Source organism: Monodelphis domestica, chromosome 7 (genome assembly GCF_027887165.1).
Source record: "Monodelphis domestica isolate mMonDom1 chromosome 7, mMonDom1.pri, whole genome shotgun sequence".
In the NCBI taxonomy this organism is placed as follows: Eukaryota; Metazoa; Chordata; class Mammalia; order Didelphimorphia; family Didelphidae; genus Monodelphis; species Monodelphis domestica.
The window spans coordinates 128,428,969-128,449,018 of NC_077233.1; the positions used below are offsets into that span (position 1 = coordinate 128,428,969).

Sequence of the window (20,050 nt, forward strand, 5' to 3'; positions counted from 1 at the left end):
ATATCAATATTATTGTGACTTGGTTCTTCTAATAGTACATCATATTTGTTGTTCACTGGATAGAGCTCTCATTTATTAGAATGACTGTAATTAGGTAAAAATAGTACCCTGTGACCCTTTTCCTGTCATGTTATCACCTGGACTGCAAAAATAGAAAGTAGCAGTATAGAAGCAAGGACCATTTTGTATTTTGATTTGTTTCATGGGATGCTCTGGCAAAGAATGCATCCTGTCCAACCTACAGATAGTGAACCTTTCATACTTAGCTAGGTTCATCTTTGGACAACAGACTCAGTCTTTCACCGGGAATGTGCTTGAAGCCTTTCTGGCGTGGTTTAACTTTTTTACTTGCTTGAATATGGAATGGAATATGGAAAATGGACAATGCTTAAACTTTTACTAGCATGATTTAACGTACCTTACACTCCTTTGGCATAGTTTTGGCTAATCCAAGCTTACCACTCTATGACAAGTTATCACAGTAAGAATACATTGTTGTTGTTTTTTGTTTAATCATTTTTGTCATGTCTGATACTTTGTGACCCCTTTTGGGGTTTTATTGAGAAAGATACTGGAGTAGTTTGTTATTTCCATCTCCAGCTCACTTTATAGATGAAGAAACTGAGACAAAGAGTTAAGTGACTTGCCCACTGTCACACAGCTAGTCTGAGGCCAATCTTACTGACTCCAGATCAGGCACACTATCCACTGCACCACTTAGATGCCCTAGGATTATATTATATATCCTTTAATGTACTAAAAATAGTGTTATCTAAATTGTTTTACAACCTTTTCCTCTTTAGCCTACAGGACTCCGGATTGAGAGAAATGCAATAAATGAAACAAGCAAAAAGGTTAAATAAGTTCTGGTGGATGGGGCTACCTAGGCACACAGATACTGTGGTAATACTTTTGCACTTCTGGGCTGAGAGGTAGGAAGGGCTTAAGGTTTAGCTTTGTTCCAGGGGGAGAGACAGGGCCTAAAAACCTGGGCATATCAAGGACCCGACTGGGCTTCCTGGATGGAGATTAGGATTTTGCATCCTTTGACAGAAAAACAATTATTATTGGTATAGTCATTGAAAATCATCTAGCTATGTTTTCCTCTCTTCCTTGAAGGATGCTGCACCTCCTTCAGCTGTTATTGTGAAATTAACATTTGCAAATACAAAAGAAATTTGCCTAGGAAATAGCTTTCTTGGCCTTCAAAATATCTTTTTTACTTGTATCTTTTCTGGTGTGGATTTTCATACCAGTGAACAAGAGAGAAGGAGGAAGCCTTAGTTTTCAAGTTTGGAAAAGGAGTATGTGTTAGTCTTATCTTTGAAGAACAATATTTTGTAGCCTATTCTCTGATATTGGCATCATATAAAATTTTTGTGGAAAACTAAATTTTATTTTATGTCATTCCTTTACTTTTAGGTAGACAGTTCAAAGCCATTTGGTGAACAAATTCCTTTTAAACCAAACACTCCAAAGTCCAGGAAAAAAATCGACTTTACATGCTTTGATTTTCCCCTGAAAAGAGGTACTTCAGTTTTTTCTCTTTTCCTCCTATAGTTTGTCTGGTGGGATTCATTCTTCATATTGCTATGTGGGCTTTCATGCTGTGGAAGTTACTTTATGAAATATGGGCTTAGTTCTTACCTAGGGAAACTTTATGGAGCTCATGGGAAAGAATTTCCCTAGATAAATGACAAATAACAATCCACATTATTCATATTATTCAAATAACAATTTCATAAGGTATATGTGTGTATCTATATGAGATAACTCTATCTGCATATTTCGCCTAAATAGGACTTGTAGAAGGCATTGATGTATTTGATCTGAGGTCTGGACTTCCCTTGAGGAGAAGAGGGAAGTGGACAGCTGGGGACAAGGAAGGGAGGAAAGAAGGGACTAGTAAGTTCCCAGAGTACCAACAGGCTAGGTGTTCTTTTCTCCCGTTGATCAAACTAGAATTCTATTTATCTTCCCCCTAAATACAACTGGTCTAGGAGTAAAGTTTAAGAGATTTGGTATAAAAAGCTACTTTCCTGGTTGCTCTCAATAGGAAGGGTTACCTCAACCTTGTACTTGCAGAGACATCTTACAAAACTATTTATACAAAAAAAAAATCACAAATGGTGAATAGCAAATAAATCCATTTATCCAAACAGATACAGCAGAAATTGGAGAAATTATGCAGATCCAATAGAAAATATGCAGAATATGTGAGCTCTTTATATGGGAGCAAGATGAGTTTTCAATTCAACCAAGAGAGAAGTCCTGATCTCACTCAAGGGGAAATTCCTATCCTAGAAGTTTCTATGGAGACAACCTGGAAATCATGGATATTTTGAGTAACCAGCTACCACAGCTTGTTTACAGATTCCAGTCTGTCTATTTCTCTGCACCTCTCTAGAGTTGGTCCCCAAAAAAGTCTGCAGCTATCTACATCTCCTCTCAAAGAAGAAATGGATGTCTTCCTCTCTAATACTTTTGAACCAATTCTGCACCTTTTGCCAACACACTGTTATATCAGCATCCTCTCCAGCAATCTATAGCCATGGTTTACAGCTTGTGTACACCCTAATAGGACTGTCCTTCCCTTATCCAGATTTGGTGGGAGTCAGGCTACATTCCTTTAGCCCTTTAAATTGTACAAAGACTATCCTGCTTAATGCCTGTGAAATTCACTTCTCCTTTTTAAGCCTCAGTTTTCTTATATATGTAGGTGTTGGGGTTGTACTGGATGATCTCTGATGCTCTTTCCTGCTCTAGATTTATGATCCATTAATTCAATATCCTAATAAGGGGCAATATTGTTATTCCCAGTTTAGAAATAAAGAAATATGGCACAGGGAGTTTAAGTGACTTGCCTATTCTCATACAATAAATTTCAATGGTAAGATTTGAATATGTATTTTCTGACTTCAAAACCAGAGCTTTAGAGAAATCAACTGAGGCATGGCCCTCCTGAGAACTTTTCCAGGTAGGAAAGAAGCATATACAAAGCAATTCAGTGGACTTGTAATTATATTTACCTCTTCTTTGGGATAAAGAATAAAAATACATATTTTTTTCATTGATGTGAAGTCTTTGAGAAGGCACTGGCTTTTAAAATTGTAACAAATCAGTAGATGGCAAACTTTTAATATAAAGGACAGGTGACTGGTGAGGAGAAGGAAAATTGGTCTGCTTCTCCCCAAAATTCTTTATGAGCAGAAAGTAAAGGTCCGTTTTAGTATCAAAGTTATATTATGGTCCTTTGGCTGGGTATGTTTTCCTTCTGATTTGAATCCTGATGAATCTTGAAAGAAGTTAAGAGACTTTTAGGGGTACCAGTGAAGAAGGGAGTTGATTTCTAGTATGGGAAATAAGCAGAGCAAAGGCACAGAGATACAAGCTGGACAGCTTGTGTGAAGAACAGCAGGCAGTCAAGCTTGACTGTCCATAGAGTGTAGGAAGGGGAGTGATGCAGTGAAATGGAAATAGAGGTTGGGGCCAGGATGCAAAGACCTTTAAATGCCAAACAGAGGCGTTACTCTTTTGTAGAAGAGGTAATAGGGAATCATTGGAGTTTATTGAGTGGGGGGAATGACATGGCCATTCTCAATTTAAGGGAAAAGCATTTTGGCATTGTGTGGAGGAGAACCAGAAGAGGAAAAGAGGCTTGAAATTAGGAGGCCAGTTAGGCTACTCTGATAATCTAGGTAAGAGACTGAATGAAGGTTATGTAAATATGATAAGAGGTTGGCTACAAGAAATGTAGAAGTACTGACTTGTCTCAAGATTGTTGTTTCCCGTGTGACCCTGGTCAAGTCACTTAACCCCAATTGCCTAGTCCTTGCCACATTTCTGTCTTACAATTGATATTAAGTCATTAAAGACTTAAGAAAAAAGAAGATTGAAGTGTTCCATATAATGTGAGTTATGCTGTTGCTGACAAGGCATGGCCTAGGAGTCAGGAAGATTTGAGTTCAAATTTGACTTCTGTTACATACTGAGTGACTTTCAGAGTTGCCTAACTTCTCATTGTTCCAGGAAACTGAACCAGCTGCTAATCTTCTTTGGTAGAGGGAGCTTCCTCATTGGGAGTTCCCTACAACAATGAAGTCACAGCCTTGGCCATCCTCCTTCCTATTCTCCCCCAAACGTCATTATTGTTTCCTCTGGAAATCACCTCAGTCAACAAATGCTTGATATCTTTGCCAAGTAGAGAGATATGGCAGACAAGCATCACCAACATATACATACATATATATATGTATATATACACACAAACATAATATGATGACATGGAAGATTAAGAATGAATGAAAAAGGCATTTATTAAATATTTGTTATGGGCAAAGTCCTGTGCTAAGCATTAAGGAGACAAAGAGAAAATGTAATAAAGTCTTGGCTCTCAAGGAGCTTGTGTTCTAACGGGGGAGACAACATAGAGATGTTTCAGCTACAAGATGGAAAGGCACCATGGTCCTTGGGGAAAACAGCAAAGCAGATAGTAATGCCTCCTCTTTCAGATCATTTCCACTGATAAAATCCTATTAATTTCATGTGTTCACCATTTAACAATGCCAAGGGCTTTGGGGATAAGAACTTTATTTTCTGGGTCTTTAATCATAGTATAGGAGTAATATAGGAGTACTTGCAAGGCTATACCTCTACAGGAGTAGCTTGCCACAGGAGGCATTCCAGTGATGATGAAAGTACTGCTATTCCCAAGGCTCTCAGGTTCTGGTCTGTTTCCACTGGGGTCTGAGGGAAGATGGTGATCAAGGTGGTTATACCTGGCTTGTCTGGCACATACTGCCTCTTGTCTCTCCCTTAGGGTGCCTTGCTGCTCTAGCTAGGTTGACTTGCCTCTCTGATGGGTGGCAATTGGTTGGGAGTTAGTGGGACTGGATAACCCCTTATCCACAGAAGATACTTCCATAGATCATGGCTTCAAGGGTTGGCATGGAAGTACCATTAGCAGTGCCACCATTTCCAGGCCACTAGAATGGAAGATGTGAATTTACATATGGTACTCTATATTTTTCAAAGCTTTTTTATCCTATCATTTGACCTCAATAAAATGACATAATATCATAGGTAGGATATAATACACATGAATATCTTTCTAGGAAGGTCAATAAATTAGTTCCCTGGTAAGGTTCCAAGGAAGAGTCAATAATCATTTATCAAATATTTATCATGTCCCAAGAATTGTACAAGTGGGAAAAAGGGGTAAGACAGGAGAAACTTGTGAAATGCCCACACAGCACATCCTGTGGTCTTCTAGCTTCTAGGAGCAATGCAAGTACTTTCTTCCCTTTGCTGGACTAAATTGGATACTTCTCCTTTAAAGTGCTTTACCCTCACCATAACCACAGTATTTTGTCCTAAGGATGACAGTTACTGCTAGTTCCAAGAGACCTGAAAGTGGGGGAGGAACCAAGATGGTGGAGAAGGCACACAGACTTGCCAGATCTCTATCAAATTAGCCTCCAAACAACTTTGATATAATGCCTCAAAATAAGCAGCAGAACCCACAAAAGAATGATGTGAAATAAATTTTCAGTAAGAGATAACTTAAAAGATTGGCACTGGGGTGGGTGTAGAGAGTAGATCAACATGGCAAGGCAAGCCTTTACCTCAGCAGGCCTTGGGAGAAGCTGAATCATTAGCTTTCAGAGTTCTTAGCCATAGGCAGTAAGGGGATTGGACAGTTGGTCAGAAGGAGATTACAGGGGTCCCTTTGCTTGTTCTGTCTACAGGGTTGTGTTGCATTGCCTATACACAGATCAAGTTTGCAGTCTAGGGTCCTCATCCCAGTCTAAGGAGAAGCACCTGCACACACCAGTGTTTATGACTGCAGGGAAGCAGAGGATCTGATCACAGTTCCAAAGTACATAAAATGCTTGTCATCACCTAAAGACCTTAGCACAGACTGGGAGAATATTAAATATACCTCTCCTTAGATCATATCATTTTGGAAGAACTGAAAAGATCTCCAAAAGTAACTCAGAAGACAGTTGTAAAAAGAAACTGAAGCTTGGGACAGTGCCTCTTTCATTCACCACAGGAACAGAGTCCACCTATAATAGCTTTTTTAAGTTAAAAGACAAGAAAAAATGCTGGAAAATGAGTAAAACAAAATAGAAACTCATCATAAAAAGCACTACATAGAAAGCCTCCAAAGAAAAATATGAATTGGTCTCAAAGTCAGAAAGAATTAGCACAGGAGCACAAAAAGGATTTTAAAAATCAAATAAGAGAGGGTAAAAATTAATTGGGGGAAAGAAATTAGAGTGATGCAGGAAAATCATGGAAAAAATAAAAAAGTAAAAAGCTTGGGGAAAAAGCCACAAAAAATATGGAAGAAAATATCTTAAAAAATGGAATAGGCCAATTCATAAAAGAAGCATAAAAAATCCACTGAATGGAATTTCTTAAAAAGAATTGGTCAAATAGATAAAAGTTATGTAAAAATTCACTGAAAACTCTTTAAAGTGGCCACATGGCCACATGGAAAAAGATGTACAAAAATTCCTGGTGGAAACGAATTTCTTAAAAAGTAGAATTGATTAAATGGAAAAGGATATGTAAAAACTCACTGAGGAAAATAATTCCTCAAAAGTTAGAATTGGATAAGTGGAAGCTAATGACTTTATGAGACCTCAAGAAACTAAAACAAAAAAATGAAAAACAATAGAAATGTGGGTTTATATCATTGGAAAAACAATGGATAATAGATCCAGGAAAGATAATCCAAGAATAATTGGACTGCTTGAAATCCATGATAAAAAAAAGTCTTGACATTATATTTCAAGAAATTCTCAGAGAAAACTGCTCTGATACTCTAGACAGAAGGTAAAATAGAAATTGAAAGAATGCACTGATCACCTCCAGAAAGATCTCAAAATGAAAACTCTCAGGAATATTGTAGCCAAATTCCAGAGCACTCACATCAAGAAGAAAATATTACAAGCAGCCAAAAAGAAACAATTCAAATATTGTGGAGTCACAGTAAGGATAACACAAGACTTAGCAACTTCTCCATTAAAGGATGAATCACATACTGAGTGAAACTGCATAAAATCCTTCAAGTGAAAAATGAGCATTGAATGAAATAGAGGACTTTCAAACTTTCCTGATGAAGAGACCAGAGCTGAATAGAAAGTATTTGACTCTCAAATACAAGACTCAAATGATAAACAGGAATAAACAGGATAAAACAGGATAAACAGGAAAGAGAAGTCATAAGGGATTCAATAAGGTTAAAATGTTTAGATGATACTTGTAATTCCTAAGAACTTTATTATTATTAGGGCAGTTAGAAGAAATATATATGGATAGAGGGCAAACGTGACTTTAATAAAATGGGATGACAGCTGAAAATAAAAAAGTCTGATAAAGAGGAATGCATTGTGAAAAGGGAGAAGGTAGAGGTAGAAAGGGAAGAAATTATCACATAAAAGAGGCAAGAAAGAGCTTTCACAATGGAAGATGGGGGAGGTCGGAAAGGAATCACTTGAACCTTACTGACATCAGAATTGGGTCAAAGAAAGAAGAACACATATACTCATTTGGGTATAGAAATCTTACCCTCCAAGGTAAGGAATAAGGTAAGGAAAGAATAAAAGGAAAGGAAAATTGGGGGAGGTGGTTGTCAGAAGCAAAACACTTTTGAGGAGAGAAGATAAACAGGAGGAAAAGTAGGATAGTGGGTACTACATAGCAATCATAATAGTAAAAAATTTGTTTACAAATTTCTCTAATAAGGGCCTCACTTCTCAAATACATGGAAAAATCAAGTCAAATGTACACAAGTCATTACCCAATTGATAAATGGTCAAAGAATATGAACAGACAATTTTCAGACAAGGTAATTAAAGTTATTTATAGTTATGTGAAAATGCCCTAAGTCACTATTCATTAGAGAAATGTAAATTAAAACAACTTTGAGGTACTACCTATTAGATTGGCTATTATGACAGAAAAGGAAAATGATGAAAGTTGGAGGGAAAATTGGAACACAAATTCCCTATTTAGGAAGTTGTGAACTGATTCAGTCATTCTGGAGAGCAATTTGAATTTATGCTCCAAAGACTATAAAACCATACATACCCCTTGACCTAGTAATACCGTTACTAGGTCTATATCTGAAAGAGATAAAAAACAAAAAGGAAAAGGTTCTATATAGAAAAAATATTTATAGTAGCTTCTTATGTGGTAGCAAAGATGCAGAAAGTGAAAGAATACCTATCATTGGGCAATGGTTGAATAAGTTGTGGTATATGATTGTAAAGGAATACTATTATGCTGTAAGAAATGACAAGCATCAGGATTTCAGAAAAACTTGGAAAGACTTACACAAACTGATGCCGAGTGAAGTAAGCAGAACCAGGAGAACACTGGTCACACTAATAGCACTATTGTACCATGAACAGCTGTGAATAACTTAGTAGTTCTCAGCAATTCAGTGATCTAAGACAAATCCCAAAGAACTCATGATGAAAAATGCCAGCTACTTCCAGAGAAAGAACTGATAGAGTCTAAATCCAGACCAAAACATATTATATTTCCCTTTATTTTTTTCTGTTCATATTTGCTTCCACAAAAAGATTAATAAGGAAAAATATTTTACATGATTTCACATGTAAAATCCATACCAGATTGCCTACTGTCTCAGTCAGGAGGGGAGGAAAGTGAGAAAGAGAATTAAAAAAAAAACACTGCTAAATAAACCTCAGTCTAACTAATGTTAAAAATTGTTTTTACATGTAACTGGGTGGAAAATAAAATATTTTAAACAGAGAGACATGAAGGTCCATCATTTAAATGTCTGTATCTTAAGGAAGACTTCACCCAAATCAGGACCTAAGGTAGTAGTAAGCTCTGAAAATGACAGCTGAAATGGACAGGTGAGCCTTTAAGTGTAGTAATTAATTACATCACATATTTTTATATCTGTGCTCCAATTTAGGAATTGAGCAACAGAATTTAAAAGAAATTTGAAATGATGAATCATTGAATTCTATTCCTTTTTTTTTTCTCCCAGCTTCTTCTCTTGACAGCATGGCAGCTGATTTAAAGGTAACTAAAATATCTTGTGGATGCCTTTTGCTTTTACATCACATTGATTTCCAAATATCAGAATAGTTCTCCTTATCTTTCTTATCTTCTCTTCCCCTTGCTAGTGATTTAAAAAAAGTTCAACCATACCAATACTTTGGTAACATCTGACAGCATATATAACATTCCATACCCATGAAGACCATTTAAAAAGTAACATGTCTAAAGTGACACTTTTTCAACCCTGATCTTTTGGTAACAGTTATGTTTCTTTAGTGAGTGGTTGAAGGGTCTCTCTCAGTCTTTCTATAACTCCACATTGTTTGCTTCACCTATCTCCGAAGAAGGGGAGAGTCCTTGCCTGGGCTAGCTATTCCATTGCCCTCCAGGGATCTGACCCTTTCCACCATAGCCTCTTTGAATTGTAACTCCCTGCCTATTGCCCATTTCCCTTTACCTCCTTCCCCTGTCCATCCCCACTCCATTCTAGTTGCACATTGATGTCTGTGACTCCATCTAAGGTCGACTTCTAAGGTTCTAGGTAAGACCTAGAACCTCTATATTGTTCAAAGATCTAGTCTTACTGCTCATTCTTTACCCGCAGACTGTTCCATATCTATCTCTGGCTCCCTAGAGGGTGATTATAACCTGAACTCATTCCTCCATGATTACTGTACTCTCACTCTTCATACTCTATCCATATCAGTGATTTTGAACTCTCCAGTTCTCATTGTACAAAGCCATTCTGTATCTGCAATTGCTTGGTTCCTGTATCCATATCTCCCTGCAATATCGTGCTTTAAAACTACCCACCCCTCCTACTATGCCCTCTTTAATAAATGCCTCCTCCACAGAGAACAATATAATTTTAAACTTTTTTCCTTTTTCAGTCTATACATCTTCTTGTACTCACCGAGACCTAACTCTTCCCTGGTGACATAGCTTATTTGGCCACCCTCTTTAGCATTGGTGGTACTTTCACTCATACCCTCTTTGGAAGGGGATTTGGAATTTTCCTTTCTCCCTCTTGTCAGGTCCACATTATCAATACTTAGTAACTTCTCTTCCTTTGAGGTTCAACTGATCCAAATTTATTGCCCAACCAACATTCTGGTAGTTGTTACCTACAATCTATAGGATACTCTTCTTCCTTTATGGATTTAGTGGCTTGCTCATGGTCTTTCTTTTCTTCGAAATTCCTGTCCCCATACAAGGTTCTACAACTCATTGATACACCTTCAAACGCTCTACCTTCCTAGTGTCTCAACTTAACCCATTTCCTGTGACCTAGTTCTCTACTGCTCCTCAGCTACAAGTAGAGTTCCTGAAATTAAAGTTGTTTCCAATTAACTCTCTCTTGCATTCCCCTTCATTTTCAGTTATCTTTGGATAGATTTTCATTGGAAGTAGGATATATTATACTTATTCTTATCTTCAGTCAAACTTATTGTTTGTACAAAGTAGAAAAAGAATGGACATGTTCAATTCTGTTTGTGTTTACATATTTCTGGTCTTATTTAGGAAAATTGGCAGCACTGGGTCCTTTTTGTAAAAATGAGTGAAAATCAGCACTGTTTCATGTTTACATTTTTGTTATTTATTTTAATCCATATGGTTTAACTTAAATTTGTATAGCTTTTCAATGTACGTTGACTTGGAAGGCCTTTTTAATGGGCCTATTTGGGTGCTAAAATGGTGCTTCTACCTGATATTTTGTTTACACTGTGTCAAATAAATTTTGGTTTTCCTCCTCAAAAAAATATTTTTGACATCCCCTCTAATTGTGACATTTTTTGTGTTCATGAATTATGAAATTCTGTTCTGATCATAATCTGTATTCTTTCCACATTTCTTTCTGCCTGGTAATCCCTAACCCTGTTCTTCCCTGTGATTTCCAATCCTTCAACCCTCTTTTTCTTAGGCTCTTACCCCTGCACTGATTATATGCTCATCCACCTTAGCAAATCAGTTCAACTCTATCTGCTTTCCTTTCTCTAGTTCCTTGCCCCCTTGTCTATTATCCATCTTGCCTTGCCAAGCCCCAGCATTTCAGAAAGCACAATTAGAGTTCTCTCACTGAAAGAGTTAAAAAAGTCAATAGTTATTTGTTAAGTATTTAATAATGATTTCTAAGTTACCAAACACATTGGCCTTTTTTTTCTGTCCTCTTCTTGCAGTCTTTGACACTGTTGTCCATTCTCTTCTTGAGACTTTCTTCTCTCTCAGCTTTCATGGTATTTTTCTTTTCTAGTTCTCTTTTCTTGCTAAAGAAAATTCAATGGCCACCTCAATCTCTGGATCGGGACTGATCTGATTCTCAGATCTATTTATCTAATCCTATCTTGGACTGGCTGAAGTGCTGATGAGATAAAGGCAAAAGCATGGCACTTGGCCCCAAGGAACGCAGATTCTAATATCTATATTATAGCATTAGAATCCATGGATAGTCAAACAATTGAAGAAAGCCCATTGTGGAAAGACTCAGCATGTGAAAGCTGACCCCAGTGAATAAATAAGTTTTGGTCATATACACCCATGAGGATATTTTGTTAGGGCATGGAAGGGTGGAGATTCTCACTGTCAAAGGGAATACTAATACTGATGAATTCACAGACTTCTGGAATTGTTGAAAGGAAACAGGATCTTTCCATCTACCCAAGATTCTGCTCCATCATCACAGACACAGATGCTATTTTTTTACTTTGAGAGGTTACCATTATCTTTCTGACATGTTTTGCATGATAATACATGTATAACCCAGATCAAATTGCTTGCCAGCTCTTGAAAGGGAGGGAGAGAGACAATTTGGATCATATAACTGGAAAATGTTATGTAGAAATTTGTTATTACATATAATTGGTAAAATAAAATATCTTTGCAAATACAAAACAAAAACATCTTTCCAATTCTCTTCTTCTCTCCCACCCCCTCCTGAGGACTGTGTATACTCAGATTTCTTCCTTTTCCTGATTTTCTTGTTTTCCCTCAATTAAAAAAAAATCAAGTAATAATGTAAACTTTCTTACAGATTGAAAGGGATCAAGATGAATGGAATATTCGCAAGCATAAATTATTATCTACATATTCAGATAGATGTGGAAGTATCTTGTGTGGTCATAGTAATCAAGGGGATTCCAGTTTTCATGAGACAAGTTCACATGCTGCTCGTTACCACCGATCGCTTAGTCCACTTCAGCATTGGTACCCTCAACAAGACAGGTTTGCATTCTAGAATAACTCTACCCTTCTCGTTTGAGAGCATATCATTAGGAAATCGGAAGGAGCTCAGAAACAGTTAACTTCCTTAGGAATGTTCTGCTCATAATTATTTGGAAAGGGCAGATAATCATTCCTTTAAGGGCCTATTATCAAGGTAGAACTTTTGCTTAATAGTGAATAGTATAGCTGAGAACCTATTGTTCACAATAGGGCATGGTTGGATTTGGTAAGATTCTTTTGGAAGTTGTGTGGAAGATAGATGGGATCAAATTCAAGAAGGGAGACCATTTAGGAGGATGTTGTTTAAGGAAGAGGTGGTATGGGGCATCTAGGTAGCACAGTGGAGAGAGAGTCAAACCTGTAGTAATGGGGAGGACCTGGTTTCTAATCCGATCTCAGACATTTCCTTGCTGTGTGACCCTGAGCAAGTCACCTAATCCTAATTACCTTCTCCTTACCTTTCTTCTGACTTAGAAGCAATACTTAGTATAGATTCTAAGAGATAAGATAAGGTTTAAAAAAAGTAGTGATGAACAAAAACTTGCTTTTTACAGGCGAATTATTTAGAAATTTAGTGGTTTAAAAAACTTTCTAGTGATCAGAAAGAAGTGTATGGAAACAAGATCTAGTATGGAGCTAGAATTGATAAGACTTGGCAACTGATTGGATATGAATGGTGGTAATTGGGAGACATTTTGAATCCCAAGTGACTGAGGGGATGGTGATGCTAACAACAGTGTAGTAATTGAAATGTGGGCTAATTTTAGTGGGTTTTAGTTTAAGTAGGGAAGATGATGAGTTCAGTTTTGAGTATGTTAAGCTTGAGGTGCCAGTGGGAAGTTCAGGTGAAAATATCTTGTAGATAGTTGGAGATATGGTACTAGAATTCAGCTTAAAGATTAGAAATGGATTCATAAATTTGAGGAAGGAATGGAAGATATTCATGGGCAAAGCCTTGGTGGATACCTTCATTCAGAACGTAGGGGATAGATGATATAGCAAAGGAGAGAGAGAAGGAGTAGCAAAAGGACAGGAAGGGAACTTAGAGTGTGTTATAGAGGTCAAGGGAGGAAAGAATAGTTTGTGAAGGAATAGCTTAATAGACTCAACATTTGCAAAGTGGCTATTTAGACTCAGGGATACAGTTAATGATCCTGGATTGGAACAAAGATCTGAGGGGTCAAACTGCAGTTTCAGTTTTATCAGCTTCATGTCCTAACCCACTGACTCACCACTAATGCAAGAAAATAATAAATTATTTAAATGCTTTTAGTGCTAGCATAAATTCTTTAGGCTTTGCTCAAGAACATTAACTGAGATTTCTATTATATGGAAAATAATTATGACTTTGGGGAAGTCACATATATATTCATGGTCATGCTTTAGAGTTTTGGATTCCCATCTTCCTCCCAATTTTATTTATTGACTGAAATTAAGATGTCTAGGATTCTTGTTAAGGATAAGTAGGGTTTGTCACATATACATAAGGATGTATAGCTCTTCGATGGAAGGGCTCTGAAGTTTGACAGTTTAATCTATTTGACAGATCATGCTGCAGCCCTCGCTTCACTTGGGAGAAGATTCATGACAGGGTACGGGATCTTCTGACCTCTCGAAAAGCCCGACAACGACTCTGCCTGGTCAGTTAAAACTAGAGAGTTGTTGGCAAAAGAACAATGGACTTTTCTGAGATAACTGACTTTCTTCTTGTGATCAAAGGTCCCTGTGTTTATTTCATTTTCATATTCTTTGTTGTTGCTTTTTAAAAAAAAATCACAGTCTTGAAATGACTTTTCTTCCATAATGCCAAATTGTTTCCCAAAACAGTGGAATTAATTCATAATTTCACTGAGTATCTACTAGTATCCTTTTATTCCTGTTCTTGATCCATTATTGATCATTTTAATGTGGTTGTTGATCATTTGCATTTCTTCTTCTGATAATTACTCACTATGTGTATGACCCTGAATAAGTCGATTCAGTTTTTCATTTATAAATTGAGACAGTTGGAATCAATGGACTATAAGGTTCCTTCTCACTCTATGATCTTGTGAAACTGTTAATACCCTTTGACTAGTTCGATTGAGCTTGGTCTTATATTTTTGTGTCAGTCAACCCTGTATTTATTTTCCAGTATATTCAAGTCTTTTCACTAAGATTGAAATGGAATTGTACTTTGCCTACTTGGCCCCTGGCCCCTTCTTTCAAGGTCCCAAACCTACAGTCTGACATGCAACAGATTTGTGTTTGCCATCTTTAAAGGAGCACAATTGGGGAAAGCAAGGATGGGAGAAAAAAGAGAATTCTTAGACTTTAATTCATGGAGTTATCTTTTGCCACTCACCACTTGATTTACTGTAAGATGATGTAACTCAGAGAAAGAAATTTCTGATACTCTTTATCTTTTGCACAGTAACTATCCAAATGACCTTCCAAAATGCAAGTAATTTACTTATTTATGGCCGTTAATATACAGCCTCATATAATAGAACTATGTAGTTAAATTTATCTTCTGACTTTTGCACTTGTTTATTCATCTTTGGAGTGCTATCTTATGAATATTTTTAATGAACTTAGTCCATTGATGGATCCATAATTTCATTGCTGTAGGTACTCCTTATACCTAAATAGAATGAATTCCCTCATATCTTCTCATCTTGTGCAATTATTTTCCATGTTTTTTCTGCAAATCCTTTGCAAAGCATTTCTACACTGGAGTTCTTTTTTTTCTTTTCTTTTTTTCTTTTTTTCTTTTCACTATCTTAGGGGTAGGATGTGCCAATGACTCAAGCTCTCTAGCTATTGCCTTTTATTTTTGCTTCTTGACTTGTCTGCTTCCTTTTCTGGTTATGTGTCTTTGATGTCTCTTCCATGTATTTTTTTCATATATGTCATTACTAGTAATAGGCCTTCTTAAGTCCAATGTATCTTTTCCATTGTCTTTTGGATAATTTGTAATTATGAATTTTCTCAGATCATGATGCCCTCTGATTCACAGCCACATGGCATCATTGAAAGAATGCTGATCTTAAAAAAGTAAACCTTTGTGGCAATACAATGTTAGGATTAACTGAAAGTACAACATAGTCTCCCAAATGCAATGCAGGCCAATTTTAACTTGTTATACAATTTAGGTTTAGCTCCTTGTCAAGCCACAGTACCTATCTAAGGGATAAATACCAATGGATAGATTGATTTAATGGGTGGCCTGTCATAATCAGGACAATATGCATTTCTCTTATACTTTTGTTTTTCTTATGTGGATACTTAGACTGATTTGATTTGCAATACTATGCATTTCACTGAGGAAGTTTTCTATGTTCTAGAGTTCAATGTAATTAATACAATGTTTTCTATGTTTAAGAATTGTTGGAGAATTCTTTTGTTTTGACTTCAGGCAGCACACTTCTGTGATACTAACAAAAATCTAGAGAATGTGTATTCTGTTTTTTAATGTCATTACTCAAAAATCATTGAACAAAGTTATTTTCATATTTTCACTTGTCATAAACACTTAAGTAGGTGAGGGGGATATTAAGGCTGCATTTTATTCTAGTGAGAGAAATGCATTTAAGAAAATCATTAAACAGTGAACAGTGGTTTTACATATGTAAATATATATAGTGCATATATATGCATTATAGTTAATGAAATAATATTTTATTTTAGTTTTTAAATTTTAATTAATGTATTTTTTTGGAAAATGTTATTTAAATAGTTAATTTAGAATATTTTTCCATGATTACAAGATTCATGTTCTTTCCCTCCCCTCCCCCTGTACCTGATGTGCAATTCCACTGGATTTTACATGTGCCATTGATCAAGACCTATTTCCATCTTATTGATATTTGTACTAAGGTGATCATTTAGAGTCTCCATCTCCAATCATATCCCCATCAACCCATGTGATCAAGCAGTTGTTTTTCTTCTGTATTTCTACTCCCACAGTTCCTTCTCTGGATGTGGATAAAGTTTTTTCTCATAGGTCCCTCAGAAATGTCTTGGATCATTGCATTGCTGCTAGCAGAGAAGTTCATTACAGTTGATTGTGCCACAGTGTATCAGTCTCTGTGTACAATGTTCTCCTGGTTCTGCTCCTTTCGCTCTGCATCAGTTCCTGGAGATTGTTCTAGTTCACATGTAATTCCTCCAGTTCATTATTCTTTTCAGCACAATAGTGTTCCATCACCAACATATACCACAATTTGTTCAACCATTCCCCAATTGAAGGGCATCCCCTCATTTTCCATTTTTTTGCCACCACAAAGAGTGTGACTATGAATATTCTTGTACAAATCTTTGAAATAATATTTTAAAGGACTGTGCTTATACAAAATGGAAAAAGTACTTTACTTCTATCATTAAAGATGTTGGAATTCATATCCCTCAATATTAATATTCTTTTATATGTACCTACCCTCTATTCTTTCCCTCCATTATTTTCATTTTTTCATTCTTTCTTTGGTCAAAAAAACTCTTTTTATACTTTTTATAATCATGTTATCTTGAATCACTTTCTCTTGTCTGCTTACTGCATATCGTGTCCCTTTCCTTCTTTCCAGTCTTAAGCTTCCATAAGTTGACTCTCTGGTGTTGCTTCTTAGATATTTTAAGGCACCTATGTACACTTCTCCGATGGGCTGCCTGTCTCTCACAAATGCTTCAACTTCTTAGTGACTGGATCCTGGGTCCTGGAGTTAGATGATTGGATTTAGAGCTGGTATAATAACAACTCACATCTATGCAAAATCTTTAAAGTTTAAAAATTCTATCCTTCTCAACACTTCTTGAGGTAGGCAGTATAGATTTTAAAGTTGAGGAAATTCAGGAATAGAGAGGATAGATGACTTGTCCAAGGTTAATTTGGGTGAGAGATAGTACCTGAACCCACATCTTTTCTGTATCTAAATCTGATATTCTGACCACTGTATCACAGTGGAAAGGGACCTTAAAACCATCTAGTTTTAGACATAAAGAGACTGATGCTCAATAATCTATTCAAAACAGATGATGATAGAGATACCCTACAACTATGATAGGGCAATATTTTATTTCTTCTCTGTAAAGTTCATGTGGGATTTTTTTGGTTTTATTTTGTTTTGAATGAACCAGCTATCTTGATAATACGATGTGAATGAATGATATGGCTAACCAGCTCCTGTATCTTTTGTAGGGAGTAACTGACCCTGAAGTTGATGAAATCCTTGAAAGAAGAAACCCCTGTTTGAGGCACTCTCCACTACACGAACCTTTTGAGTACAAATACTACTAAGTAATTGTCACTTGTATAGGTAATCAGCTTAAGTGATCCTTTTTACTCTTTAATTTACTGGTTTAATGTTGATTGCCAAATATAAAAGCAAAAATTTGCAAATTTATAGGACCTACTTATAGGGAGAAATTAGAGGTGAAATGAGGATGATGACCTTTTTTTTGTGGTGGGATACTTATTACTTACAGTTAGCCCAATAAATTTTCTCCTTTGTCTTTCAGTGTTGCCATTTTAAAAGCATTTATTCTTCTAACCTCAGACCACTGCCTTTTTGATCTGTACTTTGCTGTACAACAGAAACCAGAGATTTCAATTAATGTTACTGCAAAGAGATTCAATTCAATTCAGTTCAATGAGAGAACAAGTATTTATTAAGTGTCTGTAATGTTCAGGGCAGTATGTTCTGTATTGTAGGGGAAGGAGGATACAGGGATGACTGAGGGAAAATTTCTATAACACTACACTAGTCAGACCACATCTGGAGGAGAATGACATTTTGGATGCCACATTTTGAGATGCATATAAGAAGTTCACTCAGAGAAGTGCAGTAAGACTCTTCAAGGCACTAGAAACCATGCCCCATTTTGGGTTTTCTTGGCAGAGATATTGTAGTGGTTTTCTATTTCCTTTTCTAGCTCATTTTACAAATGAGGGAACTGTGGCAGAGAGTTAAGTGACTTGCTTAGGCTCACATAACTAGTAAGTATCTGAGGCCAGATTTGAACTTGGGAAGATGAGTCTTCCTGACTCTTCTCTGATGCCCTGTCACTTTGCCCTCTAGGAGCTGGCCTGGCACTTAATAATAATCAATAAATGCGTGTGGACTGACTTCCCACACCTTGGAGACTTATCTGGGTCTCACTTTTGCTTTATGTCTAACCTAGACTTCTTAATGGCACAGAAATTGGTTAGTTCAGTTAAATACATGCCCATGATAATAGCTCTTCCTCTTCCCTAAATATCATTGCTAATTATGGCATATGAAAATTCTTCTTGACTAATCAAGATAGTGTACCCTTCCCATGTCTGGGATGCTCACCCAGCTATGACTCTTCCTCTGTCAGCAATCCAAACTGCATAAAGCTTAAAATTAGCCAGTTCAGTTAAATTAACCCTTCCTATTCGAAGTCTGTTGAGAATACTATATTTGTAGTTTGCTTGTTATCTAGCAAGGCTTTTGTAAAAGTATTATAGTCTTACGGAGAAGATAGAGGGATGAAAAGTAGGCTATTGTGCAATTAGTTTGTTTGGATGACCAGACTGAAAGAGTAGTTGTTAGTGGTTTGATGTCAGTATGGCAGAGGGTCTCTAGGAGTAATTCAGAAATTTGTGCATGGCCTCTATTGTTTAACATTTTGCCAATGATTTAGAAAAAGGCATAGATGGCATTCTTTTTTATTTTTAAAACCCTTACCTTCTGTCTTGGAACCAATACTTTGTAGTCGATTGAAGAAGAAAAGAATCGGGGCCATGAACTTTGTATTGGTTCCAAGACAGAAGAGTGGTAAGGGCTAGGCAATGGGGGTTAAGTGACTTGCCCAGGGTCACACAGCTGGGAAATGTCTGAGGCCCGATTTGAACCCAGGACCTCCCGTCTCTAGGCCTGGCTCTCAATCCATTGAAACCACCCAGCTGCCTCCTCATAGATGGCATTGTCATCTGATTTGCACATCACACAAAATGAAAAGAGAGTTAACACACTGGATTATAGGATTCAAAAAGATCAATAGTTTACAACACTGGACTGAATCAAATAAAATGAAATTCAATAAGAAAGATATAACATTTAGGTACAAAAATGTAACTTTACAAGATGGGAGTGGCATGGTTAGAGAGCTGTTATTTGAAAAAAATATTTTTGAAGTGGAGTTGCTGCAGGCTCATTATGGGATTATGGGTCTGATGTATGTGATATGGCTGCCAAAAATAAGCTATTGATCTTGGGCTTCATTAAGAGAGCTATAACTTTTAGAAATAAGGAATTAATAGTCCAATTGCACTCTGCCATTGTCAGACTTCGTTTGGAGTAGTGCTTTCAGTTTTAGATGCCACAGCTCTTAAGAAGACATTGATAAGTTGGAGAGCACCCAAAGGAGAGCATTCAAGATGGCATAAGGCATCTATTTCATGTTATATGATGTTTGGCTAAAGGAACTGGGCAAGATTTGATTGAAGAAGAAAAGAATCGGGGCCATGAACCAGGAAAAATGGGTAGAAGTTGCAAAAAGGCAAATTTAGGCTTGACATCAGAAAAAAAAAAAACCAAATGACTTCCTACCAATCAGAGTTGTCCAAAAATTGCTCAGAGAGGTGGTGAGGAATCCTTTGGACGTTTTCAAGCAGAGTCTGAAGGACCACTTTGACAAGACATCAAAGTGAGGTTTCCTTTAGTCTGCTGAAATGCCTTTCGGATCCCAAATATGTGAATTGTGAGATTATAATGGTGGTACAAATGCAGCCCAAAGTACTGCTAACTTCTGTGCTGAACCAGCCAGCTACTATTAATTGCCC

General features: G+C 36.7%; 1 protein-coding gene across 6 annotated transcripts in view; it reads left to right on the forward strand.

Annotated features, from left to right (window-relative positions):
- The window catches only part of SPATA6L (spermatogenesis associated 6 like), a 103,297-nt gene that overhangs the window by 74,083 nt on the left and 9,164 nt on the right, over positions 1-20,050 (forward strand). For 2 of the 6 annotated variants that reach the window (XR_470384.3, XM_007499535.3), the window contains exons 8-12: positions 1,423-1,528; positions 9,035-9,069; positions 12,077-12,267; positions 13,814-13,907; positions 17,441-17,558. Coding sequence is in view for 5 of the 6 variants with exons in the window: in XM_007499535.3 (XP_007499597.2) it covers positions 1,423-1,528; positions 9,035-9,069; positions 12,077-12,267; positions 13,814-13,907; positions 17,441-17,539 (525 nt within the window). In the remaining variant the exon portion in view is untranslated. The remainder of the gene's footprint in view (positions 1-1,422; positions 1,529-9,034; positions 9,070-12,076; positions 12,268-13,813; positions 13,908-17,440; positions 17,559-20,050) is intronic. The other 4 variants (XM_007499537.3, XM_007499536.3, XM_056805455.1 and 1 more) reach the window with 4 other exon arrangements.